The 27183-nt window shown below is 55.7% G+C and overlaps 2 protein-coding genes across 3 annotated transcripts; one reads left to right on the forward strand and one right to left on the reverse strand.

The window, feature by feature from the left end:
• Positions 1–2771: 2771 nt before the first annotated feature.
• Positions 2772–14073, reverse strand: LOC128850292 (methyl-CpG-binding domain protein 2-like). Its single transcript, XM_054053317.1, has 7 exons — positions 13847–14073; positions 10650–10809; positions 9347–9484; positions 7240–7330; positions 5935–6112; positions 4363–4503; positions 2772–3085 (listed from the first exon to the last, which is right to left on the reverse strand). The coding sequence occupies exons 1-6, from the start codon at positions 14056–14058 to the stop codon at positions 4374–4376; spliced, it is 909 nt and encodes a 302-aa protein (XP_053909292.1). The 5' UTR covers positions 14059–14073; the 3' UTR covers positions 2772–3085; positions 4363–4373.
• A 4035-nt stretch (positions 14074–18108) lies between these two features.
• Positions 18109–27135, forward strand: LOC104061415 (DNA polymerase iota). Of its 2 annotated transcripts, XM_054053314.1 has the most exons (10): positions 18109–18442; positions 20691–20804; positions 21013–21177; positions 21261–21407; positions 21764–22000; positions 22177–22355; positions 22550–22641; positions 23129–23262; positions 23390–23577; positions 23679–25147. In XM_054053314.1, exons 1-10 carry the CDS (start codon positions 18295–18297, stop codon positions 24066–24068), a joined length of 1794 nt encoding a protein of 597 aa, XP_053909289.1. In that variant the 5' UTR covers positions 18109–18294; the 3' UTR covers positions 24069–25147. The 2 variants fall into 2 exon arrangements, 1 of the variants encoding a protein (XP_053909289.1); XR_008447603.1 differs by lacking the exons at positions 18109–18442; positions 20691–20804 and adding an exon at positions 26744–27135 and having other exon boundaries at positions 21042–21177; positions 23679–24401.
• The last annotated feature ends 48 nt before the right edge of the window (positions 27136–27183 follow it).

Raw genomic sequence — 27183 nt, forward strand, 5'->3', positions numbered from 1 at the left:
GCTCCTCAAGAACCTTTTTGAAGGTCTTCAAGAAGTTCTTGATGTTCCTCAGCCTTTTAATGGCTCTTTTGGAGCTCCTAAAGAACCTTTTGGAGCTCCTCGAGATGTTCCTCAGCCTTTTAATGGCTCTTTTGGAGCTCCTCAAGAATCTTTTGGAGCTCCTGGAGATGTTCTTGAGGCTCCTCAGCCTTTTAAGGGCTTCTTTGGAGCTCCTCAAGAACCTTTTTGAGGCCTTCAAGACCTTCTTGATGCTCCACAACCTTTTAACAGCTACTTTGGAGCTCCTCAAGAACCTTTTGGAGCTCCTCGAGATGTTCCTCAGCCTTTTAATGGCTTTTTTGGAGCTCCTCAAGAACCTTTTTGAGGCCTCCAAGACCTTCTTGATGCTCCACAACCTCTTAACAGCTTCTTTGTTGCTCCTCAAGAACCTTTTGGAGCTCCTCGAGATGTTCCTCAGCCTTTTAATGGCTTTTTTGGAGCTCCACAACAACCTTTTTGAGGCTTTCAAGACCTTCTTGATGCTCCTCAGCCTTTTAATGGCTCTTTTGGAGCTCCTCAAGGACCTTTTGGAGCTCCTGGAGATGTTCTTGACGTCCCTCAGCCTTTTAACGGCTCTTGTGGAGCTCCTCAAGAACCTCTTGGAAGGCCTTCAAGAAGTTCTTGATGTTCCTCAGTCCGTAGCGTCGTAAAACGAAGGAGAAGAACATCGGTGAGAGCTTCACATGGACCTTCCGGTCCAGAAGAAGAGAAGAAGATGTTTCAGGTGGACAACCAGAGACTGTTTCTCCACCGAGAACCATCTCCTCACCTTCGGCTTTGGTCAACCCCTGGAGAGAAGTCCCAGAGTCCTTTTTTTATAGACCTCTTCTCGCGACGGTGCGTTTTTTTGCTTTAATAAAGAACGTTTTGATACAAAAAAAAGAGGTCCTTTTGTCCTTCAAAGGTGGTGGGAACGAAGAGATGGAGAAGTTGGAGGTGGGTTGGAAGGGCCTTGAAGGTCGTGGGATGGGTTTGAAGGACCTTTGAAGGTCATGAGATGGGTTTGAAGGACCTTTGAAGGTCATGAGATGGGTTTAAAGGACCTTTGAAGGACCTTTGGAGGTCATGGGATGGGTTTGAAGGACCTCTGAAGGTCATGAAATGGGTTTGAAGGACCTTTGAAGGTCATGGGATGGGTTTGAAGGACCTTTGAAGGTCATGAGATGGGTTTGAAGGATCTCTGAAGCTCATGGAATGGGTTTGAAGGACCTTTGAAGGTCATGAGATGGGTTTAAAGGACCTTTGAAGGACCTTTGAAGGTCATGGGATGGGTTTGAAGGACCTCTGAAGGTCATGGGATGGGTTTGAAGGACCTTTGAAGGTCATGGGATGGGTTTGAAGGACCTCTGAAGGTCATGGAATGGGTTTGAAGGACCTTTGAAGGTCATGAGATGGGTTTAAAGGACCTTTGAAGGTCATGGGATGGGTTTGAAGGACCTCTGAAGGTCATGGGATGGGTTTGAAGGACCTTTGAAGGTCATAGAATGGGTCTGAAGGACCTTTGAAGGTCGTGAGATGGGTTTGAAGGACCTTTGAAGGACCTCTGAAGGTCATGGGATGGGTTTGAAGGACCTCTGAAGGTCATGGGATGGGTTTGAAGGACCTTTGAAGGTCATGAGATGGGTTTGAAGGACCTTTGAAGGTCATGGGATGGGTTTGAAGGACCTTTGAAGGTCATGAGATGGGTTTGAAGGACCTCTGAAGGTCATGGAATGGGTTTGAAGGACCTTTGAAGGTCATGGGATGGGTTTGAAGGACCTTTGAAGGTCATGGGATGGGTTTGAAGGACCTCTGAAGGTCATGAAATGGGTTTGAAGGACCTTTGAAGGTCATGGGATGGGTTTGAAGGACCTCTGAAGGTCATGAGATGGGTTTGAAGGTCCTTTGAAGGACCTTTGAAAGTCATGGGATGGGTTTGAAGGACCTTTGAAGGTCATGAGATGGGTCTGAAGGACCTTTGAAGGACCTTTGAAGGTCATGGGATGGGTTTGAAGGACCTTTGAAGGTCATGAGATGGGTCTGAAGGACCTCTGAAGGTCATGAGATGGGTTTGAAGAGAAGCTCCAAAGAGGTCTCAGGAGGTTCTCGGCATCTTCTGGTCACCACAAAGACACTTTGGTGAAGTGCTCACAAGAGATTTATTTCTCCTTCCAACCGCGGTGGAAGGACCTCCAGAGGCTTCACCCCCACCACAAGAGTCTCTTTTATAGCCACAGTGCTGAGAAGGTCGAGAAGAAGACATCTGGAGGTCCTCCGACCTCAACATCTTGAGGTCCTCCTCTTTCCCACCCCTAAAACCCCCCCCCATGAAACTCCCATCTTCTTCCCACCAAGAGGACTCCAGAAGGGTTTGGGACCTCAACTTGAGGTCCTCCTGTTCTCACCTCAACATCTGGAGGTCCTCTTCTTCTCCGCCTCAACATCTGGAGGTCCTCTTCTTCTCCACCTCAACATCTGGAGGTCCTCTTCTTCTCCACCTCAACATCTGGAGGTCCTCCAACCTCAACATCTTGAGGTTCTCCTCTTCTCCACCTCAACATCTTGAGGTCCTCCTGTTCTCATCTCAACATCTTGAGGTCCTCCAACCTCACCATCTTGAGGTCCTCTTCTCCACCTCCACATCTTGAGGTCCTCCAACCTCACCATCTTGAGGTCCTCTTCTCCACCTCCACATCTTGAGGTCCTCCAACCTCACCATCTTGAGGTTCTCCTCTTCTCCAGCCCCAAACCCCCCCCCGAAACTCCATCTTCTTCTCCTCAAGAGGACTCCAGAAGGGTTTTAGGACCTCTTCGTGAAGAGCTCAACGTCGGTTGGAAGATGAGAAGGTCCAAAAGATATCAAAAGAGGACTCAGAAGTCCTTTGGAGAGAAAATAAAGTGTCTTCTCGGAGAAGATCTCGACATCAAAAATAGGTCTTCTACAAAAGGCTTTAATGCTAAGTTTGAAGCTCTACAAATGTGCGTTGGGCGGTGTCTTCTCCAAAAGACCCCAAAAGAAAGTGCTGTGGACATCGAGGAGGTTCCTCCACCGATGGATCCAAAGTACCTGCAGAGAAGAACCCAAAAGGTTGAGTTGAGGTTCTCCAGAAGGACCCAATGAGGTCAAACCATGAGTTGAGGTTCTCCAGAAGGACCCAATGAGGTCAAACCATCAGTTGAGGTTCTCCAGAAGAACCCAATGAGGTCAAACCATGAGTTGAGGTTCTCCAGAAGGACCCAATGAGGTCAAACCATCAGTTGAGGTTCTCCAGAAGAACCCAATGAGGTCAAACCATGAGTTGAGGTTCTCCAGAAGGACCCAATGAGGTCAAACTATGAGTTGAGGTTCTCCAGAAGAACCCAATGAGGTCAAACCATCAGTTGAGGTTCTCCAGAAGGACCCAATGGGGTTAAACCATGAGTTGAGGTTCTCCAGAAGGACCCAATGGGGTTAAACCATGGGTTGAGGTTCTCCAGAAGGCCCCAATGGGGTCAAACCATGAGTTGAGGTTCTCCAGAAGGCCCCAATGAGGTCAAACCATCAGTTGAGGTTCTCCAGAAGGACCCAATGGGGTTAAACCATGAGTTGAGGTTCTCCAGAAGGACCCAATGAGGTCAAACCATCAGTTGAGGTTCTCCAGAAGAACCCAATGAGGTCAAATGACGAATTGAGGTTCTCCAGAAGGACCCAATGAGGTCAAACCATGAGTTGAGGTTCTCCAGAAGGACCCAATGAGGTCAAACCATGAGTTGAGGTTCTCCAGAAGAACCCAATGAGGTCAAACCATGAGTTGAGGTTCTCCAGAAGGCCCCAATGAGGTCAAACCATGAGTTGAGGTTCTCCAGAAGGACCCAATGAGGTCAAACCATGAGTTGAGGTTCTCCAGGAGGACCCAATGAGGTCAAACCATGAGTTGAGGTTCTCCAGAAGGACCCAATGAGGTCAAACCATGAGTTGAGGTTCTCCAGAAGGACTCAATGAGGTCAAACCATGAGTTGAGGTTCTCCAGAAGAACCCAATGAGGTCAAATGACGAATTGAGGTTCTCCAGAAGGACCCAATGAGGTCAAACCATGAGTTGAGGTTCTCCAGAAGGACCCAATGAGGTCAAACCATGAGTTGAGGTTCTCCAGAAGGCCCCAATGAGGTCAAACCATGAGTTGAGGTTCTCCAGAAGGCCCCAATGATGATGAGAAAGAGGGAATGGGATGAGTTGAAGGACCTTAAAAGGTCACAGATGGCTCAAAAAGCCCATTAAGGACCACGAAAGGAACCTGTGGAGAACCTTAAGCCATAGTCCAACCCCAGAAGGACCTTCTGGAGGCCCTCCAGGAGTTGACTCACCTGATTTCTCTTCATGCTTCATCTCCGTTGTCCATGTCCACCTCGAGGTCTCTGGTGGTATCGGCCGCTCGGGACAATATGTCGGCCATAAGTGCTTCTTCCAGTTTCTTCCGGACTTGTTGAACGCGTTCTTCTTGTTTTCTGGAGGACAGAAGAAAGGAGAGAACATGGACTTCATGTTGGAGGAAGCTCCAAAGCCAACCAGAAGCTCAAGACCATCACGAGGAGCAAAGGAGCCTCTTGAGGTCCTCCAGAACCCCCTTTGGTCCTCCAGGACCCTCTTGAGGACCTCCAGAACCCACTTGAGGTCCTCCAGAACCCCCTTTGGTCCTCCAGAACCCTCTTAAGTTCCCCCAGAAGCCTCTTGAGGTCCTCCAGGACCACCTTTAGATCCACCGGACCCTCTTGAAATCCTCAAGGACCCTCTTTAGGGCCTCCAGAACCCTCTTGAGAGCCTCCAGACCCTCTAGAGGACCTCCAGAACCCTCTTTGGGTCCTCCAGGACGATCTTTAGGTCCTCCAGACCCTCTTGAGATCCTCCAGAACCATCTTTAGGTCCTCCAGACCCTCTTGAGATCCTCCAGGACCTTCTTTAGGTCCTCCAGGACCATCTTTTAAGTCCTTCAGGGCCCTCTTGAGGTCCTCCAGGACCATCTTTTAAGTCCTTCAGGGCCCTCTTGAGGTCCTCCAGAACCTTCTTGAGGTCCTCCAGGAGCCTCTTGAGGTCCTCCAGGAGCCTCTTGAGGTCCTCCAGAACCTTCCTGAGGTCCTCCAGAAGCCTCTTTGGGTCCTCCAGAACCCTCTTGAGGTCCCCCAGGACCATCTTTAGATCCACCAGACCCTCTTGAAATCCTCAAGGACCCTCTTTAGTTCCCCCAGAACCCTCTTTTGGTCCTCCAGAACCCTCTCAAGGTCCTCCAGAACCCTCTCAAGGTCCTCCAGAACCCTCTTTGGGTCCTCCAGGCCCCCCTTTGGTCCTCCAGAACCCTCTTTAGGTCCTCCAGGGACCCCTTTGGTCCTCCAGGACCCTCTTTAGGTCCTCCAGGGACCCCTTTGGTCCTCCAGAACACTCTTGAGGTCCTCCAGGAGCCTTCTGAGGTCCTCCAGGAGCCTTCTGAGGTCCCCCAGAAGCCTCTTCAGGTCCTCCAGAACCCTCTTCAGGTCCTCCAGAACCCTCTTTCAGTCCTCTAGAAGCTTATTGAGGTCCTCCAGAACCCCCTTTGGTCCTCCAGAACCCTCTTTTGGTCCTCCAGAACCCTCTCAAGGTACTCCAGGCCCCCCTTTGGTCCTCCAGGACCCTCTTTAGGTCCTCCAGAACCTTCTTCAGGTCCTCCAGAACCCACTTTAGGTCCTCCAAGACCCTCTTTAAGTCCCTCAGGACCCTCTCGAGGTCCTCCAAAACCCTCTCGAGGTCCTCCAGAACCCTCTCGAGGTCCTCCAGAACCCTCTCGAGGTCCTCCAGAACCCTCTCGAGGTCCTCCAGAACCCTCTCGAGGTCCTCCAGAACCCTCTCGAGGTCCTCCAGGACCTTTTTGAGGCCGCAGGTGGTGTGGTGACCCCTCCAGAAGATACCTGATGTCCTCATCGGTGACGATGAAGGCCCTACAGAGCGGCTGCGCCGTATTGAGCCAAACCGCCGGGTTCTTCTCCACCGCCGCCGAGAGTTGTCCGGTGATGGGCGCCGAACTGGTGTGTAAAGCACTGGCGACGGCGGACAATAAAGTGTCATCGTTGTTCCCCGGACCAACTCCTGGAAGAAAGGAGAAGAAAGAGGTCCACCACGAGTCGGAGAAACCATCAGGAGGTGGAGGACTTCTCGGTGGAGGACGAAGAACGAAGAGGAAGTGGGAAAGGAGAAGAGAAAAAGATCTGCTGGAGGTTGGGATGGACTTCAAGAGAGCCAAAGGGGGGGGGAAGGATGAGGTGGAAGGACTTTGGAGGTCATGGGGTGGGTTGGAGGACCTTGAAGGTCATGAGATGGTTGGGTTGGAGGACTTTGGAGGTCGTGGAATGGGTTGGAAGGACCTCAAAGAAGATGGAATTACGGACTGAGATTGGGTGGAAGGACCTTGAAGGTCATGGGATGGTTGGGTTGGAGGACTTCGGAGGTCATGGGATGGGTTGGAGGACCTTTGAAGGTCATCAAATGGGTTGGAAGGACCTTAAAGGTCGTGAAATGGTTGGGTTGGAGGACCTTGAAGGTCATGGGATGGGTTGGAAGGACCTTAAAGGTTGTGGAATGGTTGGGTTGGAGGACTTTGGAGGTCATGGGATGGGTCAGAAGGACCTTGAAGGTCATAGAATGGGTTGGAAGGACCATAAAGGTTGTGGAATGGTTGGGTTGGAGGACCTTGGAGGTCATGGGATGGGTTGGAAGGACCTTAAAGGTTGTGGAATGGTTGGGTTGGAGGACTTAGGAGATCATGGAATGGGTCAGAAGGACCTTGAAGGTTGTGGAATGGTTGGGTTGGAGGACCTTGAAGGTCATGGGATGGGTTGGAAGGACCTTAAAGGTCATGGAATGGTTGGATTGGAGGACCTTGAAGGTCATGTGATGGGTTGGAAGGACCTTAAAGGTTGTGGAATGGTTGGGTTGGAGGACTTTGGAGGTCATGGGATGGGTTGGAAGGACCTTGAAGGTCATGGGACGGTTGGGTTGGAAGGGATCTCCAAGGCCAAACAGCCCCACGAGGATGAGGAGGTGCAGATGGCCCAGAGAAGTGGTTGACTCCTCCCTGGAGATCTTGAAGGCCACCTGAGATGGAGCTCAGAGGCCCTGAGGCGCAGGAGGTGGCCCTGTGTGTGGATTTGGGTGGACGCGGAGGTCCTTCTCGAGCCACGGTGGTGGAAACGGAGGAGAAAGAGAAGCTGAAGTACCTTGAAGACCTTTGGGGAGCTCCATGGACTTGATGATCTGCTCGGTGACGTCGGAGGCGCTCAGTCCTTGGAGCCTCTTCTCCCAGAAGAGCTGCAAAGAGGTGAGAAGATGTTGTTCCAACCACCAGGAGATGCGAGACTCATGGAGAACCACCCAAAACGGAGCTTGGAGCAACCGCTGGTGGACCTCCATAAGCTTTGAGGTTCTCCTCAACTCCTTAAATCCATCGTTTCTAAACTGGGGTTCACCTCAACCCATTCCAGGAGGTTCGAAGCTTCTCGAGAACCTTCTCAAAGAGCTTCTCAGATGGAATCCCACCAGGAGTTGAGGTTCTACCACGTGTGAGGAGAAATGGTGGGAAAGGAGCTCCTTCCTGAGGAGAAATGGTGGGAAAGGAGCTCCTTCCTGAGGAGCAATGGCGGGAAAGGAGCTCCTTCCTGAGGAGAAATGGCGGGAAAGGAGCTCCTTCATGAGGAGAAATGGCGGGAAAGGAGCTCCTTCCTGAGGAGAAATGGTGGGAAAGGAGCTCCTTCCTGAGGAGAAATGGCGGGAAAGGAGCTCCTTCCTGAGGAGAAATGGCGGGAAAGGAGCTCCTTCATCCCTCACTGAGGAGAAATGGTGGGAACGGAGCTCCATGAGGAGAAATGGCGGGAAAGGAGCTCCTTCCTGAGGAGAAATGGTGGGAAAGGAGCTCCATGAGGAGAAATGGTGGGAAAGGAGCTCCTTCCTGAGGAGAAATGGCGGGAAAGGAGCTCCATGAGGAGAAATGGTGGGAAAGGAGCTCCTTCGTGAGGAGAAATGGTGGGAAAGGAGCTCCTTCCTGAGGAGAAATGGTGGGAAAGGAGCTCCTTCCTGAGGAGAAATGGCGGGAAAGGAGCTCCATGAGGAGAAATGGTGGGAAAGGAGCTCCTTCCTGAGGAGAAATGGTGGGAAAGGAGCTCCTTCCTGAGGAGAAATTGGCGGGAAAGGAGCTCCTTCCTGAGGAGAAATGGCGGGAAAGGAGCTCCTTCCTGAGGAGAAATGGCGGGAAAGGAGCTCCTTCCTGAGGAGAAATGGCGGGAAAGGAGCTCCTTCCTGAGGAGAAATGGCGGGAAAGGAGCTCCTTCCTGAGGAGAAATGGCGGGAAAGGAGCTCCTTCCTGAGGAGAAATGGTGGGAAAGGAGCTCCTTCCTGAGGAGAAATGGTGGGAAAGGAGCTCCCTCCTGAGGAGAAATGGTGGGAAAGGAGCTCCTTCCTGAGGAGAAATGGCGGGAAAGGAGGTCCTTCCTGAGGAGAAATGGTGGGAAAGGAGCTCCTTCCTGAGGAGAAATGGCGGGAATGGAGCTCCATGAGGAGAAATGGTGGGAAAGGAGCTCCTTCCTGAGGAGAAATGGCGGGAAAGGAGCTCCTTCCTGAGGAGAAATGGTGGGAAAGGAGCTCCTTCCTGAGGAGAAATGGTGGGAAAGGAGCTCCTTCCTGAGGAGAAATGGTGGGAAAGGAGCTCCTTCCTGAGGAGAAATGGTGGGAAAGGAGCTCCTTCCTGAGGAGAAATGGTGGGAAAGGAGCTCCTTCCTGAGGAGAAATGGCGGGAAAGGAGGTCCTTCCTGAGGAGAAATGGTGGGAAAGGAGCTCCTTCCTGAGGAGAAATGGCGGGAATGGAGCTCCATGAGGAGAAATGGTGGGAAAGGAGCTCCTTCCTGAGGAGAAATGGCGGGAAAGGAGCTCCTTCCTGAGGAGAAATGGTGGGAAAGGAGCTCCTTCCTGAGGAGAAATGGTGGGAAAGGAGCTCCTTCCTGAGGAGAAATGGCGGGAAAGGAGCTCCTTCGTGAGGAGAAATGGCGGGAAAGGAGCTCCTTCGTGAGGAGAAATGGTGGGAAAGGAGCTCCTTCCTGAGGAGAAATGGTGGGAAAGGAGCTCCATGAGGAGAAATGGTGGGAAAGGAGCTCCTTCGTGAGGAGCAATGGCGGGAAAGGAGCTCCTTCCTGAGGAGAAATGGCGGGAAAGGAGCTCCATGAGGAGAAATGGTGGGAAAGGAGCTCCTTCATGAGGAGAAATGGTGGGAAAGGAGCTCCTTCCTGAGGAGCAATGGCTTCCCGGGCGCGGTGGTGGACCCGATGGGTTCCTCACCTGCCGAGGCTGTTCGGTCACTCGTTGCGGGTCCGTGCGGACTTTGTTGCTGGGGTGGTTGGTGACTTTGGTGACGGGTTGCTTGAAGATGGAGGCCGTCTGCCTGATGGGCAACGTGGTGTTGAGGTCCGGTTTGCCCTGAGAAGGAAGGAGAAGACAACGGAGGTCCTTCAGGAACCTCAGGAGACCTCAAAAGCTTCATTAACGAAGCTTAAAAGTCACTGAGGGAGAAGAAATTGGAGGTCTCATGTCCAAGAAGACGTGGCCACCAGGAAATGAGGTGCTCGAGAACCTCATCTACCTCATCTTTTAGGTCATCTTGAAGCCACCAAAGATGGAGGCTCCGTATCACCTTGAAGCCACCAAAGATGGAGACTCCGTATCACCTTGAAGCCTCCCAAGATGGAGGCTCCGTATCACCTTGAAGCCACCAAAGATGGAGGCTCCGTATCACCTTGAAGCCACCAAAGATGGAGGCTCCGTATCACCTTGAAGGCACCAAAGATGGAGGCTCCGCATCACTTTGAAGCCACCAAAGATGGAGGCTCCGTATCACCTTGAAGCCACCAAAGATGGAGGCTCCGTATCACCTTGAAGCCACCAAAGATGGAGGCTCCGTATCACCTTGAAGCCACCAAAGATGGAGGCTCCGTATCACCTTGAAGCCCCCAAAGATGGGGGCTCCGTATCACCTTGAAGCCCCCAAAGATGGGGGCTCCGTATCACCTTGAAGCCACCAAAGATGGGGGCTCCGTATCACCTTGAAGCCACCAAAGATGGAGGCTCCGTATCACCTTGAAGGCACCAAAGATGGAGGCTCCGTATCACCTTGAAGCCACCAAAGGAGGACATGGAGGGGAACATGGAGGAGAACCTGAAGAACCGGGAGGAGAACCTGGAGGGGAACCTGAAGAACCGGGAGGAGAACCTGGAAGGGGACATGGAGGAGGACATGGAGGAGGACATGGAGGAGGACATGGAGGAGGACATGGAGGAGGACATGGAGGAGGACATGGAGGAGGACATGGAGGAGGACATGGAGGAGGACATGGAGGAGGACATGGAGGAGGACATGGAGGAGGACATGGAGGAGGACATGGAGGAGGACATGGAGGAGGACATGGAGGAGGACATGGAGGAGGACATGGAGGAGGACATGGAGGAGGACATGGAGGAGGACATGGAGGAGGACATGGAGGAGGACATGGAGGAGGACATGGAGGAGGACATGGAGGAGAACCTGGAGGAGAACCTGGAGGAGAACAGGAGGTTTGAAGGCATCTCCGAGGAGGTCGTAACCCACCTTGGTTTGGTTGAGGGACTCGCTCCTTAGTCTTTGTTTGTTCTTCTGCAATTTACTGGGCATCATCTTCCCCGTCCGGAAGTCGAAGCTGCTGAGGTCCACCGTGTTGCCCAGGTATCTCGCCAGCTGAGGTTTGCTCCGGAACTTCTTCCCGCTTGGACTAGAAAGAAGAAAAGACCTTCATGAGCTTCACTGGAGAAGACACCACCCAGAACGCTCCAAAACCTCTTTTTTTATCTTCTCAAACCATCTAAAAACCTTCTAAAATGGTGGAATTTGGAGCTTTTCCAGGAAATTAAGGTCCTCTGTGTGGTGGGACTCATAATCGACGTGTCTACCAGGATCTAATGGACTTGGAGGCCATCTAAGGTGGCTTCTGGGATGGTTGACCACCACCAGCGTGGGTTCTTTAGGTTGCCTCCAAAGCAACGTGGCCACCAAGGGTTGTCCTCTGCTCTAAGAGGTCCCATTTAGAGGTCTCCGTCCACGTTTGGAGTCTCCAAGTGAAGATGGAGACTATCAAGATGAGGGCTGGAGGCCAATTGAGACTTTGAGGGGTGGTGAGATCGGAGGAGAAGACTCCAAAGAGAACTCGGAGCTCCAGGAAAGGTGGGGAAGGAGAAGACAAGGTGGCAAAAAAAGGGGCAGTAGAAGACAAAAAACACTTCTTCTCCAGCCCAAACCACCTCAGATGTCCCTCTGATGTCCCTCAGAACTTCTTCTCCAGCCCAAACCACCTCAGGTGGCCCTCAGATGTCCCTCAGAACTTCTTCTCCAGCCCAAACCACCTCAGATGGCCCTCAGAACTTCTTCTCCAGCCCAAACCACCTCAGGTGGCCCTCAAATGTCCCTCAGAACTTCTTCTCCAGCCCAAACTACCTCAGATGGCCCTAAGATGTCCCTCAGAACTTCTTCTCCAGCCCAAACCACCTCAGATGGCCCTCAGAACACTCGTTCTCCAACTCAGGTCCTCTAAGATGAAGGAGAAACAACGCAGAGAAGCTGAGGAGAAGAAGGTGGGACCTCCAACTTCTCCTCAAGGAAAGAAGGAAGATGGAAGAGGAGCAGCAGGAAGGAACGAAGAAACCTCTAAGGAGAAGACCTTCTTCCCTAAGTCCTCCCTCGTCCGTTAAGACAAAGGTGAAGGTCTCCTTAGAAGAAGGATTGAAGTAACCCAACCGGATTGTCTCCAGAGCTTCTCCAACCGACCAAACACAACCCGACCTTCAAAGGGACATCTCTTCGCCCCGAGGACAGAGAAGAGCTTTGTGGTCCCTCAGAAGAGCTTTTGTGGTCCCTCAGAAGAGCTTTTGTGGTCCCTCAGAAGAGCTTTTGTGGTCCCTCAGAAGAGCTTTTGTGGCTCCATGGTTTAATTAAGGATGGAGGAGCTCCGTGGATTAATTAAGGATGGAGGAGCTCCATGGCTTAATTAAGGATGGAGGAGCTCCATGGCTTAATTAAGGATGGAGGAGCTCCGTGGATTAATTAAGGAGCCATCCCTGGAAGATGAGGAGCTCACGGAGCTGATTTAGTGGTGGATACGTAGGGTTGGACTGGAAGCTCCGTGTCCTCTCATTGAGGAGAAATGGTGGGAAAGGAGGTCCTTCGTGAGGAGAAATGGCGGGAAAGGAGCTCCTTCCTGAGGAGAAATGGTGGGAAAGGAGGTCCTTCCTGAGGAGAAATGGTGGGAAAGGAGCTCCTTCCTGAGGAGAAATGGCGGGAAAGGAGCTCCTTCATCCCCTCACTGAGGAGAAATGGTGGGAAAGGAGCTCCTTCGTGAGGAGAAAAGGTGGGAAAGGAGCTCCTTCCTGAGGAGAAATGGTGGGAAAGGAGCTCCTTCATCCCCTCACTGAGGAGAAATGGTGGGAAAAGAGCTCCTTCATGAGGAGAAATGGCGGGAAAGGAGCTCCTTCCTGAGGAGAAAAGGTGGGAAAGGAGCTCCTTCCTGAGGAGAAATGGTGGGAAAGGAGCTCCTTCGTGAGGAGAAATGGTGGGAAAGGAGCTCCTTCCTGAGGAGAAATGGCGGGAAAGGAGCTCCTTCCTGAGGAGAAATGGTGGGAAAGGAGCTCCTTCCTGAGGAGAAATGGTGGGAAAGGAGCTCCTTCGCGAGGAGAAATGGTGGGAAAGGAGCTCCTTCATCCCTCACTGAGGAGAAATGGTGGGAAAGGATCTCCTTCGTGAGGAGAAACGGTGGGAAAGGAGCTCCTTCCTGAGGAGAAATGGTGGGAAAGGAGCTCCTTCCTGAGGAGAAATGGCGGGAAAGGAGCTCCTTCATCCCCTCACTGAGGAGAAATGGTGGGAAAGGAGCACCTTCATGAGGAGAAATGGTGGGAAAGGAGCTCCTTCATCCCCTCATTGAGGAGAAATGGTGGGAAAGGAGCTCCTCCTGAGGAGAAATGGTGGGAAAGAAGGTCCCTTCCTGAGGAGAAATGGTGGGAAAGGAGGTCCTTCGTGACGAGAAATGGAGGGAAAGGAGCTCCTTCCTGAGGAGAAATGGAGGGAAAGGAGCTCCTTCGTGAGGAGAAATGGTGGGAAAGGAGCTCCTTCCTGAGGAGAAATGGTGGGAAAGGAGCTCCTTCCTCAGGAGAAATGGTGGGAAAGGAACTGGGGAAACTGGGACTTGGGGAGAGGAAGGAGGCACTGGAGGAACTGGGAAACCAGGATGGGGGGGACTGGGAGGAACTGGAGCAACTGGGATGGGGGGAACTGGGAGACACTGGGAAATAGGGATGGGGGGAACTGGGAGACACTGGGAAATAGGGATGAGGGGAGCCAGGAGGCACTGGGACAACTGGGAAAGGGAGATGAAAGAAGCCGGAGAACTGGAAGAACCGGAGAAGCAAGGATAACAGGAACTGGGAGAACTGGGAAACTGGGATGCCGGAACTGGGAGACACTGGGACAACTGGGAAATGGGAATGGGGGAGTGTAGAGAAACCAGTGAGCGAGGATGACAGGAACTGGGAATACTGGGGAACGGGGATGAGAGGAGGCGGAGAACTGGAGGAACTGGAGAAGCAAGGATGACAGGAACTGGGGGAAGTGGGAAATGGGGGTGAGGGGAACTGGGAGACACTGGGAAATGGGGATGAGGGGAACTGGGAGGCACTGGGACAACTGGGAAATGGGGATAGGGGGAGCGGGACAAGCGGGAAACGGGGTGGGGGGGGTGGATGGAGGAAGCGCCGTTTCGGTACCTGAAATAGTAGACATCGCTCTTTCCTGCGCTGAGCCCCGACTTGCGGATGACCTCCTCCTTCTTCCAGCCCGGCGGCAGCGCGGGACAGTCCATCCTCCCCGGTTTGTCCATCCACCGGCGCTGCCTCCGCTTTCCCCGCGGCGATGGCGGCGGCTGCGCGCGCACCGCCCCCCCCCCCCCAACACCCCCAACAAACCCGGAAGCGGCCATGGCTACTAAGGGGAACGCGATGGGGAGCATAGAGACGGCAGAGCAGAGCGGCCACAGCGCGGCGGCCATGGAGTATTGCGCTGCATTAAGGGATCATAGAGAGGGAAGGGGCAGAGAGGCCACTGCGCCGCCGCCATAGCGCGGGTACTGTAAAGAGCGAAGGGGGGGGAATTCCTCTAGGACCTGCGCATCGCACCTAAACCCTCTTAGATCGGCGCTAGGACCTGCGCATGGCATTTAATCCAAGCGCTGCAGGCGGCGTTAGGACCCGCGCGTTGCCCATAGCGGCGGCGCTACACCCGCGCCTTGACCCATAGCGCCCAATGGGGCGACCATAGAGAGGGGGGGACAGAGCGGCCCCAGAGCGGCGGCCATTGCCTATAAGTGGCCAATGCGGCGACCATAGAGAGAGTGGGACAGAGCAGCCTGGAAGCCCAGTTCTAAGATTTGGCGTTGGATCTGAGGACCTCAATGGAGCCCGAAGAGGAGGAGGAGGAGGAGGAAGAGCGGTGGGACGGCGAAGGGCTGGGTAAGGGGTAGACAGAGGGGAAATGGAGCGGGGAGGGGGTAATGGCCGCCGCGTCGGGGGGTGATGGGAGCCGCTTTAGGGGTTGAGTGGCCGCCGCTGACGCTGAGGGGACAACGGGGCTGCCGGGGGCTGCGAGGGTGGCTCTGAGGGGACAGAGGGCGCTGAGGGCTCCGACGGTGGTTGGAAAGGGGGGAAAGGGGCGGTGTGAGGGGAAAAGGGGGCGGTACGGGGCGGTATGAGGGGGAAAGGGGAGGTGAGAAGGGCGGGAAAAGGGTGTGAGGAGAAAAGGGCGGGAAGAGGGGAGGTGAAAAGGGCGGGAAGAGGGGAGGGGAAAAAGGCGGGAAAAGGGTGTGAGGCGAAAAGGGCGGGAAGAGGGGAGGGGAAAAAGGGCGGGAAAAGGGGAGGCGAAAAGGGCGGGAAGAGGGGAGGTGAAAAGGGCGGGAAAAGGGTGTGAGGAGAAAAGGGCGGGAAGAGGGGAGGGGAAAAGGGCGGGAAGAGGGGAGGGGAAAAGGGCGGGAAATGGGGAGGGGAAAAAGGCGGGAAATGGGGTGTGAGGGCAAAAAGTGGGCCTTGAGGGTACCCATGATAGTGGCCACGAGGAAAGACGTGGTGGTAGCCATGAGTGGCCCCGAGGGGGGCAGTAAAGGTGGCCATGAGGGGGCGATGGTGGGACTGTGAGTGGCCACGAGGGGACAGTGGTGGCAGCCACGAGAGGGTGATGGTGGTGGCCAGGAAGGAAGCCATAGCAGTGGTTGTGAGGGGGCAATGGTGGTGGCCAGGAATGGCCATAAGGGCACTGATACTGGTGGCCATGAGGGCAGCCAGAGTGGTAGCAGTGAGGGGGTGATGGTAGTGGCCATGACGGGAGTAACAATGGTGGCCATGAGGGCAGCGATGGTGGTGGCCACAAGGGAGACAGTGGTGGGACCATGAGTGGCCATGAGGGCAGCGATGGTGGTGGCCATAAGGGAAACAGTGGTGGGACCATGAGTGGCCATGAGGGTAGCGATGGTTATGGCCAGGAGTGGCCATGAGGGCGTGGTAGTGGTGGCCCTGAGTGGCTACAAGGGCAGCCACGGTGGTGGCCGCGACGGGGCAATGGTGGGGACCAGGAGTTGGGGGGGCATCGCTCTGGGACCTGCACATCGCACCTAAAGCCGCTCAGGTCGGCGCTAGGACCTGCGCATCGCACCTAATCCAAGCGCTGCGGGCGGCGTTAGGACCCGCGCGTTGCCCCATAGCGGCGGCGCTACACTCGCGCCTTGGCCTATAGCACCCAATGGGGCGACCATAGAGAAGGGGGGACAGAGCGGCCCCAGAGCGGCGGCCATTGCCTATAGCGGCCAATGCGGCGACCATAGAGCGGGTGGGACAGAGCGGCCTGGAAGCCAGTTCTGGGATTTGGCCTTGGAGCTGAGGAGCTCAATGGAGCCCGAGGAGGAGGAAGAGCGGTGGGACGGCGAAGGGCCGGGTAAGGGGTAAACGGGGGGGAAATGGAGCGGGAACGGGGTAATGGCCGCCGTGTCGAGGGGTGATAGGAGCCGCTTTAGGGATTGAGTGGCCGCCACTGGCGCTGAGGGGACAGAGGGCGCTGAGGGCTCCGACGGTGGTTGGAAAGGGGGCGGTGTGAGGGGAAAAGGGGCGGTGAAAAGGGCGGGAAGAGGGTGTGAGAGTAAAAGGGCGGGAAGAGGGGAGGTGAAAAGGGCGGGAAGAGGGGAGGGGAAAAAAGGCGGGAAGAGGGGAGGGGAAAAAAGGCGGGAAGAGGGGAGGGGAAAAAGGGCGGGAAGAGGGGAGGAGAAAAAAGGGCGGGAAGAGGGGAGGAGAAAAAAAGGCGGGAAGAGGGGAGGAGAAAAAAGGGCGGGAAGAGGGGAGGGGAAAAAGGGCGGGAAGAGGGGAGGGAAAAAAGGGCGGGAAGAGGGGAGGGGAAAAAGGCGGGAAGAGGGGAGGGGAAAAAGGCGGGAAGAGGGGAGGAGAAAAAAGGGCGGGAAGAGGGGAGGAGAAAAAAGGGCGGGAAGAAGGGAGGGGAAAAAGGCGGGAAGAGGGGAGGGGAAAAAAGGGCGGGAAGAGGGGAGGAGAAAAAGGCGGGAAGAGGGAGGTGAAAAGGGCGGGAAGAGGCGGTATGAGGCGAAAAGGGCGGGAAATGGGGTGTGAGGGCAAAAAGTGGGGCTTGAGGTGAGCCACGATGGTGGCCATGAGGGAAGATGTGGTGGTGGCCCTGAGGGGGACAGTAATGGTGGCCATGAGGAGGCGATGGTGGGACTGTGAGTGGCCACGAGGGGACAATGGTGGCAGCCACGAGGGGGTGATGGTGGTGGCCAGGAGGGAAGCCATAGCGGTGGTTGTGAGGGGGCAATGGTGTTGGCCGGGACTGGCCATAAGGGCACTGATGGTGGTGGCCATGAGGGCAGCCATAGTGGTGGCCGTGAGGGGGTAACAGTGGTGGCTATGAGTGGGTAACGGTGGTGGCCGTGAGTGTCCATGAGGGAGACAGTGGTAGGAACATGAGTGGCCATGAGGGCAGCGATGGTGGTGGCCAGGAGTGGCCATGAGGGCGTGGTGGTAGTGACTCTGAGTGACCACAAGGGCAGCCACGAGGGCAGTGCTAGTGGTGGCCACGAGGGGGCAATGGTGGGGACCAGGAGTGGGGGGGGCATCGCTCTGGGACCTGCGCATCGCACCTAAAGCCGCTCAGGTCGGCGCTAGGACCTGCGCATGGCACCTAATCCAAGCGCTGCGGGCGGCGTTAGGACCCGCGCGTTGCCCCATAGCGGCGGCGCTACACTCGCGCCTTGGCCTATAGCACCCAATGGGGCGACCATAGAGAAGGGGGGACAGAGCGGCCCCACTGCGGCGGCCATTGCCTATAAGTGGCCAATGCGGCGACCATAGAGAGGGTGGGACAGAGCGGCCTGGAAGCCAGTTCTGGGATTTGGCCTTGGAGCTGAGGAGCTCAATGGAGCCCGAGGAGGAGGAAGAGGAAGAGCGGTGGGACGGCGAAGGGCCGGGTAAGGGGTAGACAGGGGGGAAATGGAGCGGGGAGGGGGTAATGGCCGCCGTGTCGGGGGGTGATAGGAGCCGCTTTAGGGGTTCAGTGGCCGCCGCTGGCGCTGAGGGGACAGAGGGCGCTGAGGGTTCCGACGGTGGTTGGAAAGGGGGGAAAGGGGCGGTGTGAGGGGAAAAGGGGGCGGAAAGGGGCGGTGTGAGGGGGAAAGGGGAGGGGAAAAGGGCGGGAAGAGGGGAGGGGAAAAGGGCGGGAAGAGGGTGTGAGGGGAAAAGGGCGGGAAGAGGGGAGGGGAAAAAGGCGGGAAAGGGCGGTGTGAGGGGAAAAGGGCAGGAAGAGGGGAGGTGAAAGGAGTAGGAAATGGTGTGTGAGGGGAAAAAGCGGGGCATGAGGTGAGCCACGGTGGTGGTCGTGAGGGAAGACGTGGTGGTGGCCATGAAGGGAGTGATGGTGGTGGCCACGAGGGGGCAATGGTGGGTACCAGGAGTGGGGGGGGGGCATCGCTCTGGGACCTGCGCATCGCACCTAAAGCCGCTCAGGTCGGCGCTAGGGCCCGCGCATCGCACCTAATCCAAGCGCTACGGGTGGCGTTAGGACCCGCGCGTTGCCTCATAGCGGCGGCGCTACACCCGCGCCTTGGCCCAGAGCGCCCAGTGGGGCGACCATAGAGAGGGGGGGACAGAGCGGCCCCACTGCGGCGGCGGCCATGGCCTATAGCGGCCAATGTGGCGACCATAGAGAGGGTGGGACAGAGCGGCCTGGAAGCCAGTTCTGGGATTTGGCCTCGGAGCTGAGGAGCTCAATGGAGCCCGAGGAGGAGGAGGAGGAAGAGCGGTGGGACGGCGAAGGGCCGGGTAAGGGTTAGACAGGGGGGAAATGGAGCGGGAGGGGGTAATGGCCGCCGTGTCGGGGGGTGATAGGAGCCGCTTTAGGGGTTGAGTGGCCGCCGCTGGCGCTGAGGGGACAGAGGGCGCTGAGGGCTCCGGCGGTGGTTGGAAAGGGGGGAAAGGGGCGGTGTGAGGGGGAAAGGGGAGGTGAAAAGGGCGGGAAAGAGGGGAGGGGAAAAAGGCGGGAAAGAGGGGAGGGGAAAAAGGCGGGAAGAGGGGAGGGGAAAAAGGCGGGAAGGGGGGAGGTGAAAAGGGCGGGAAGGGGGGAGGTGAAAAGGGCGGGAAAAAGGTGTGAGGAGAAAAGGGCGGGAAGAGGGGAGGGGAAAAAGGCGGGAAATGGGGTGTGAGGGAAAAAACTGGGGCTTGAGGGGAGCCTTATGGTGGCCGTGAGGGAAGACGTGGTGGTAGCCATGAAGGGAGTGATGGTGGGGACTGTGAGTGGCCGTGAGTGGGTAACAGTGGCTGCCATGAGTGGCCATGAGGGGGCAATGGTGTTGGCCATGAGTCAGTGATGATGGTAGCCATGAGAGGTCATAAGGGCAGCAATGGTGGTGGCCATGAGTCAATGATGATGGTGGCCATAAAGGCAGCGATGGTGGTGGCCATGAGTCAATGATGATGGTGGCCATAAAGGCAGCGATGGTGGTGGCCATGAGGGGGCAATGGTGGTGGCCATGAGTCAATGATGATGGTGGCCATAAAGGCAGCAATGGTGGTGGCCATGAGGGGGCAATGGTGGTGGCCATGAGTCAATGATGACGGTGGCCATGAGTGGCCATAAGGGCAGCGATGGTGGTGGCCATGAGGGGGCAATGGTGGTGGCCATGAGTGGCCATGAGGGCAGAGATGGTGGTGGCCAGGAGTAGCCATAAGGGGGAGATGGTGGCCTGAATGGCTGTGAGAGCAACCACAGTGGTGGCCATGAGGGCAGCAGGAAAGGAGAAAAGGGCGGGAAAGGGGTGGTGTGAGGGGAAAGGGGATGAAAAGGGCGGGAAGAGGGGAGGTGAAAAAGGCGGGAAAGGGAGGATGAAAAAGGCGGGAAAGGGGGTGGTGTGAGGGGAAAAGGGGAGGTGAAAAGGGTGGGAAAGGGGTGGTGTGAGGGGAAAGGGGAGGGAATGGGATGGGAGGGGAAAAGGGGGGCATGAGGGGAGCCATGATGATGGCCATGAGTGAGGTGATGGTGGTGGCCAGGAGTCACCCTGAGGGGGCAGTGGTGGGAGCATGATGGTGGCTATAAAGGAAGCCATGACGGTGGTGATCTTGAGTGGCTGTGAGGTGGCGATGGTGGTGGCCATGAGGGAGTGATGATGGGGACTGTGAGTGGCCATGAGCGGTGATGGCGGTGGCCAGGAGGGCAGCCATAGTGGTGGCCATGGGGGGGCAATGGTGGTGGTGGCCATGAGGGGGGCGATGGTGGTGGCCATGAGGGGGAAAGGAAGGGTGGCCCTGAGTGACCACAAGGGCAGCCATGCTGGTGGCCAGGAGTAGCCATGAGGGGGATGATGGTGGCCTGAGTGGCCATGAGGGCAGCCATAATGGTGGCCATGAGGGGGCAATGGTGGTGGCCATAAGGGGGACAGTGGTGGGACCATGAGTGGCCATGAGGGGGGCGATGGTAGTGGCCAGGAGTGGCCGTGAGGGTGGAGGCCCTGAGTGGCCACAAGGGCAGCCACGGTGGTGGCCACGAGGGGGCGATGGTGGGGACCAAGAGTGGCCATGAGAGCAGTGATGGTGGTGGCCATGAGGGGGTGATGATGGTGTCCAGGAGTTGCTATAAGGGAGTGATGGTAGTGGCCATGAGTGGCCATAAGGGCAATGGTGGTGGTGGCCAGGAGTGGCTATGAGGGCAGCAATGGTGGTGGCCATGAGTGGGCAATGGTGGGGCCTGTGAGTGGCCATTAATAGCGGTGGCCAGGAGTGGGCAGCCCTCAGGTCATCTCGGTGGCCTCCTCTGGCCTTGCTCCACCAGCCCCATGTCCTCCCTGCACTGAGGCCTTCACAGCTGAACACAGGACTCGGAGTGGGGTCTCCTGAGAGGAGCAGAGGAGGACAACAACCCCCTCCGTGGCCCTGTTGTCCCACCTCCAAAACGTGACCATCTTTAGGAGAAGGTGGAGTTGCTGTGGCCAATTTGTCCTCCTGGAATCAATTTGGCATCAGAATGAGGATAAAAATGATCTAAAAAGGCATTTTTTAATCCATTTTCTCCTTCCAGGAGGACACAACACATCCGTTTCAATGTCCCGAGTGATTGTCCACATGGACCTGGACTGCTTTTACGCCCAAGTGGAGATGATTCGGAAGCCAGAACTGAAAGACAAACCTTTAGGTAGGACTCATCGTTGTTCCTTTGGGGTTAAGGAGGTGGTGGATACGTCAGGATGGGCGAGATCTCTCCAAGGTTTCTCATCACCTCTTAGAGAAGCCTTTTGGGTGGTTGGTTTCTCGGTTCCGTGATGTTCTCACCACCTCGTGACCAAACCGTGGTCTCCTCTGAGGTTCTGACATCCCCACCCTTTAAACCATGTGACCTTTAGGTGTGCAGCAGAAGTCCATCGTGGTCACCTGTAACTACGTCGCCAGAAATCTCGGCGTGAAGAAACTGATGGCGGTGAAGGCCGCCAAGGAGATATGTCCTCACCTGGTCCTGGTTAACGGAGAAGACCTGACGCCCTACAGAGAAACGTCCTACAAGGTTACAGGTAGACAAACCCAATCGCTGAGCCCGTGGAGACCTCCTGGGAGTGCTCCTGTCCTGATTGTCCATCCGTATTCCTTCTTCTAGAGTTGTTGGAGGAGTTCTGTCCTCTGGTGGAAAGGCTCGGCTTCGATGAGAACTTCGTGGACGTCACAGAGATGGTGGAGAAGAGACTAAAGCAGCAGAAGACTTCTTCTGACCTCGTCGTGGCCGGTCACGTCTACAACAACCACGGTGAGTCCAACCCGTGGCCTTCGGCACCGCCTTCCAAGTCTTTCGGAGCCCAAAGGTTGGAACTGGGTGGCTTTTGAAGGCCATTCCATGATCCTGAACGTCCCTCCAACTCAATCCATTCCATCAGTCCACCATCTTGAAGGTCCCTTCAACGCAACCCATTCCATGACCTTCAAGATCCCCTCCAACCCACCCCATTCCATCATCTTGAAGGTCTTCAGAAGACTTTGAGATGCTTTTTAGGACCTAAGAGCGGGCTTGATGGAAGCTGTGGTGATCCCACCTGGTCCAGAAGCCCCTCAGCTGGAAGGTGACAACCATTGTTGCTAACGAGGAGCCTTCGTTTGTCTCGGCAGCCATCGATCTCCACGACAGAACCCACGTGGCGCTGGTTCTGGGCTCTCAGATCGCAGAGGACATCAGGCGAGCCGTGGCCACCACCCTGGGCCTCACCAGCTGCGCGGGAGTGGCCTCCAACAAACTCTTGGCCAAACTTGTCTCCGGAACCTTCAAACCCAACCAACAAACCGTTCTCCTGCCACAAAGCCGACAAGATCTTCTCCGTGCTCTTCGTGGTGTCCAAAAGATTCCTGGTGAGTCTTCTCCCCGTGGATCTCGTTGGGTTTTGAGGTCCTTTCCCACCCAAACCGTCGTTCTCTGATCTTTTGAGGTCTCTTCCGCCCCATCCCAATCCCACAATCCCCGGAGAAAGTCACCTTTTTGTTTCTTCTTTGTCCTTTTCTCCACGGTTCTCCACCGCTTCTTCCAGGCATCGGCTACAAAACAGCCAAACGCTTGGAAACGTTGGGAATCGAGAGCGTTTGGCAGCTCCAAACCTTTCCGGCCACCGCGTTGGAGAAGGAATTGGGCCTTTCTCTCGCTCGGCGCATCCAGAAGCTCAGCTACGGCGATGACGACTCTCCGGTGACTCCATCAGGTCCTCCTCAGGTTGGTGGTTTCTTCTCAATCCTTCTCGCGGGGCCAAAAATAGACCTCGGAGGCGTTTCTCCAACGCAAACCGTGTGTTTTGGAGGAACATCTCAAAGCCTTTCGCCCCTTCAGTTGAGGTCTCGGCCTCATCTCAGTGATGATTCTACTCGTGGACATCTAAACCTCAAAGGTCTCCTTTGGCTCTTCTTTAGTCCTTCAGCGACGAAGATTCCTTCAAGAAGTGCTCAACGGAAGCAGAAGTCAAAGAGAAACTTCTGGAGCTGCTCCCGAACCTCTTAGAAAGGTGAGGACCTTCTGTGACTCTTTATGGTGAGGGATGGAGAAGCCACCGCTTCTCTGGACAACCCCTCCCTCCCAGGAGGACGTTTCTCCCCAAGATCTCATCCGTAGGAGCTTCAAAGCGTTCCCCCTTTGGCCTTCGAAGCGTTCCCCCTTTGGCCTTCAGAGCGTTCCCCCTTTGGCCTCCGAAGCGTTCCCCCTTTGGCCTCCGAAGCGTTCCCCCTTTGGCCTCCGAAGCGTTCCCCCTTTGGCCTCCGAAGCATTCCCCCTTTGGCCTCCGAAGCGTTCCCCCTTTGGCCTCCGAAGCGCTCCCCCTTTGGCCTTCAAAGCGCTCCCCCTTTGGCCTCCGAAGCGTTCCCCCTTTGGCCTTCAAAGCGCTCCCCCTTTGGCCTTCAAAGCGTTCTCCTCTTTGGCCTTCAAACCGTTCTCCTCTTTGGCCTTCAAACCGTTCTCCTCTTTGGCCTTCAAACGTTCCTCCTTTTCTCCTCCAGGGTCTACAAAGATGGCCGACGACCTCACACGTTGAGACTCACCATCCGCCAGAGCTCCTCCAGCGAGCGATGGTTCCACCGCGAGAGCCGCCAATGTCCAATCCCTCCTCATCTCCTTCAACGCTTCGGTCAAGGTAGACGTGAAGGATCTCCCTGGGCTTTGAGGTCCCTTCCGAGCCATTCCATGATCCCTGGAGGTGGCCAAGATGACCCTTGGAGCAACCAAGGGCTGGTGGGACCTCATGGTATCTTCTCTTGTAGGTAACGCCAACCTTCTCTCGCCGTTGGTGGACGTCTTGATGAAGCTCTTCCATAAGATGATAAATGTGGAGGTCCCGTTTCATCTCACCCTTCTAAGCGTGACCTTCTCCAACCTCAAAGAACTTCCCAGCACCAAGAAAGGATCCATCGGTTTCTACCTCAAGGAGATGCCACCAAAACGTGACCGGGTAATCGACGGAGGACCTCTGGAGAACCTGTGAGCCAATGGCCGCGGCCTTCTGGAGAACCTCAACGCTTCATGTCTGTCTTGTTTTTTTCCCCCCTCCAGGAAGTGGACGATGGAGATGCCGTGTGGCTCCAGAGCCACTGGAGAACCAGAGCCACCAAAGCCAGGAGACATCTGGAGGAGAAAGATGTCCCCGAAGCCCAAGTTCTAAATGGTCCGGTTCCTTTTTCTCCTCATCCCGTTGACCACCTTGAAGATACTCCAAAGGCGATGGTCTGCGGACAACCAGAACCGACGGAGGTGGTGGTGTTTCCTCCTGACGTCGATCCTCAAACGTTCTCCGAGCTCCCTCCAGATGTCCAAGAAGACCTGATGGCCCAATGGAAGAGTCAAGAAGCCATCTCCAAACCTCTGGAGAAGCCCAAAGCCACCAACGAGAAGAGGTCTTCAGCACAAGTCAACACCTTATTGAGGTATCTAAAACCCCGATGAGACCACTGGGATGCGGTGGAAGACGGTGGACTTGGGAGGACTACAATCAAAGATGGATGAGTGCCACGTGGTGATGGTTCTCCACCTCTTCGGTGATGGTTCTTCAAGGTCTTTGTCCCGGTTGCTTGGAAAAGCACTTTGAGATCATGGAGTCCAAGCGGCCGTGGCCACCGGAGCTCTTCTCCAGCGCTGGTGGCCACCACCGACCTTCCCCGATGGCCACTGGGTGATGAGCCAAAGGCTGGAGAACCTCATGGATGAGGCCACCATGGGACAGTCGGGCCTTGGCCAGGATGGAGAAGGCTTCCGGGGGACCTCAGAGGCCCTTCCAGGGTGGGAAGGAGCACCGGGAAGGGTGTGATGGGAGTTGCAGTCCTGGTTGTAATGGGGCTCTATGCAGGCGCGGGGCGTCATGGGAGTTGGAGTCCTGGTCAAAAAGGGCGTCTATGAAGGCGCGGGGCATGATGGGAGTTGGAGTTCTGGTTATAAAGGGTGTCTGTGCAGCTGCGGGGTATGATGGGAGTTGGAGTCCTGGTTATAATAGCGTCTATGCAGGCGCGGGGTGTGATGGGAGTTGGAGTCCTGGTTATAATAGGGTCTATGCAGGCGCGGGGTGTGATGGGAGTTGGAGTCCTGGTTATAATAGGGTCTATGCACACGCGGAGCATTATGGGAGTTGAGTTCTGGTCATAAAGGGTGTCTATGCAGGCGCGGGGCATGATGGGAGTTGTCCTGGTTATAACAAGGGAGTGTCTATGGAGCCGCGGGGCATGATGGGAGTTGGAGTCCTGGTTATAAAGGGTGTCTGCAGGTGCGGGGCATCATTTGAGTTGGAGTCCTGGTTACAATAGGGTCTATGCACACGCGGGGCATCATGGGAGTTGGAGTCCTGGTTATTATGATAGCATCTATATAGGCACGGGGCATGATGGGAGTTGGAGTCTTGGCTATAATAAGGGTGAGGTCTATGCAGGCGTGAGGCTTGATGGGAGTTGTCCTGGTTATAACAAGGGAGTGTCTATGGAGCCGCGGAGCATGATGGGAGTTGGAGTCCTGGTCATAAAGGGTGGCTATGCAGGCACGGGGTGTGATGGGAGTTGAGTCCTGGTTATTGGGGGGGGGGGGGGGAATCTGTGCAGGCGCGGGGCATGATGGGAGTTGGAGTCCTGGTTATAAAGGGTGTCTAGGCAGGCGCAGGGTATGATAGGAGTTGGAGTCCTGGTTATTATAGCATCTATGCAGCCGCGGGGCATGATGGGAGTTGGAGTCCTGGTTATAATAAGGGTGAGGTCTGTGCAGTCTTGAGGCATCATGGGAGTTGTCCTGGTTATAGCAAGGGGGTGTCTATGCAGGCGCGGGGTATGATGGGAGTTGGAGTCCTGGTTATAATAGGGTCTATGCAGGCGCGGGGTGTGATGGGAGTTGGAGTCTTGGTTATTATAATACATCCCATGCCTGCATAGATGCTGATGGGAGTTGGAGTCCTGTTCATAAAGGGTGGCTATGCAGGCGCGGGGCATCATGGGAGTTCGAGTCCTGGTTGTAAAGGGTGTCTATGCAGGCACGGGGTGTGATGGGAGTTGAGTCCTGGCTATAATGGGAGGGGGGGGCGTCTATGCAGGCACGGGGCATCATGGGATTTGGAGTCCTGGTTATAATGGGGGTCTATACAGGCGCGGGGTGTGATGGGAGTTGGAATCCTGGTTATAATGGGGGTCTATACAGGCGCGGGGTATGATGGGAGTTGGAGTTCTGGTTATAAAGGGTGTCTATGCAGCTGCGGGGTATGATGGGATTTGGAGTCCTGGTTATAATAGCGTCTATGCAGGCGCGGGGTGTGATGGGAGTTGGAGTCTTGGCTATAATAAGGGTGAGGTCTATGCAGGCGCGGGGCATGATGGGAGTTGTCCTGGTTATAATGGAGTCTGCAGGCACAGAGCATGATGGGAGTTGCCCTGGTTATAAGGCTACATGCGGCCGCGGGGCATGATGGGAGTTGGAGTCCTGGTTATAATGGGGGCTATGCAGCCGCGGGGCATGATGGGAGTTCGAGTCTTTGTTATGGGGGGGGTCGGTCTGCAGGCGCAGGGCATGATGGGAGCTGTCCTGGCTATGGAGGGGGGCGGGGCCTGCAGGCGCGGGGCGTGATGGGAGTTGGAGTCGTGGGTATAATTGAGTCTGTGAAAGCGCGGGGCATGATGGGAGTTGGAATCCTGGTTATAATTGGGGGGGTCTATGCAGGCGCGGGGCATGATGGGAGTTGAGTCCTGGTTATAATGGGCTCTATGCAGCCGCGGGGCATGATGGGAGCTGTAGTCCATTCTCTAACGTTAGAAGGCACCCGGGGGGTGTCTCCCAGCCGCCGCGCGGGGCATGCCGGGAGTTGTAGTCCCAATTCCCTCGCGAGAGACGAGCGGGAGCGGTGCGGGTGGTGCCGCCGCGGGGCATGACGGGAGTTGGAGTCTCCGCCCTCTCCCTCCCGTGAGTGCGGACTCCAAATCCCGGCATGCCCCGCGGCTTCCCGCCTTTTCCATGAGGGGGTTGAGGTGCTTCTCCTTCAGAGCCTCTTCTTCTGAGGTCACCATTGTCCTTTGGCCATAGAAAACCTTCTGAGCGTCTCCTTTCCCCGTGGAGACCCTTCCGCTGACTCTTATCCGACGTTGTCTCCCCCACAGGAAGCGGAGAAGGTCTTCTCCACCGCCTTCTCCCTTTGCTTTCCACCATCTGGAAGAAGGGGACCCCTCCAGCTCTTCGCTTCGGGCGGTTCTTTGACCCCAAAGGACCAAACCGTGTGGACACCACCACTCCGAGAGCTTCTCAAGTAGCTTCGAAGTACCTCGAGATCATCCGGTGGTGGGAAAGGACCTTCAAGTCCATCCGACTCCACTTCCCACCAAATCGGGTTCCTCCAAGGCCCGTCCAATGGGGCCTTCAACATCTCCACAAGTCTACAGCTCCGCTTCCGAAGCTTTGGACGCTTCCATGGAGGACTTCCATCTGAGTCACATCTCTTTGGATAGAAGATCTGGAAGAATCCACCTGTGGTCAAGTCCATCCACATCTCCTGGAGGTGGTTCCACATCTCCTGGAGGTGGTTCCAGATCTGGAGGTGGTT

This window comes from Cuculus canorus, chromosome W (genome assembly GCF_017976375.1).
Source record: "Cuculus canorus isolate bCucCan1 chromosome W, bCucCan1.pri, whole genome shotgun sequence".
In the NCBI taxonomy this organism is placed as follows: domain Eukaryota; kingdom Metazoa; phylum Chordata; class Aves; order Cuculiformes; family Cuculidae; genus Cuculus; species Cuculus canorus.

Excerpts from the sequence above, each read along its gene's own strand:
- LOC104061415 (XM_054053314.1), top strand. The coding sequence starts at position 18,295 with ATGGCCTATAGCGGCCAATGTGGCGACCATAGAGAGGGTGGGACAGAG. Across the intron at positions 20,805-21,012 it reads ACTGAAAGACAAACCTTTAG|GTGTGCAGCAGAAGTCCATC; the intron begins GTAGGACTCATC and ends TGTGACCTTTAG. Across the intron at positions 22,642-23,128 it reads CTCCCGAACCTCTTAGAAAG|GGTCTACAAAGATGGCCGAC; the intron begins GTGAGGACCTTC and ends TTTCTCCTCCAG.
- LOC128850292 (XM_054053317.1), bottom strand. The coding sequence starts at position 14,058 with ATGGCCGCTTCCGGGTTTGTTGGGGGTGTTGGGGGGGGGGGGGCGGTG. Across the intron at positions 7,331-9,346 it reads TGACCGAACAGCCTCGGCAG|CTCTTCTGGGAGAAGAGGCT; the intron begins GTGAGGAACCCA and ends ACCTCTTTGCAG. Across the intron at positions 4,504-5,934 it reads GTCACCGATGAGGACATCAG|AAAACAAGAAGAACGCGTTC; the intron begins GTATCTTCTGGA and ends TCTGTCCTCCAG.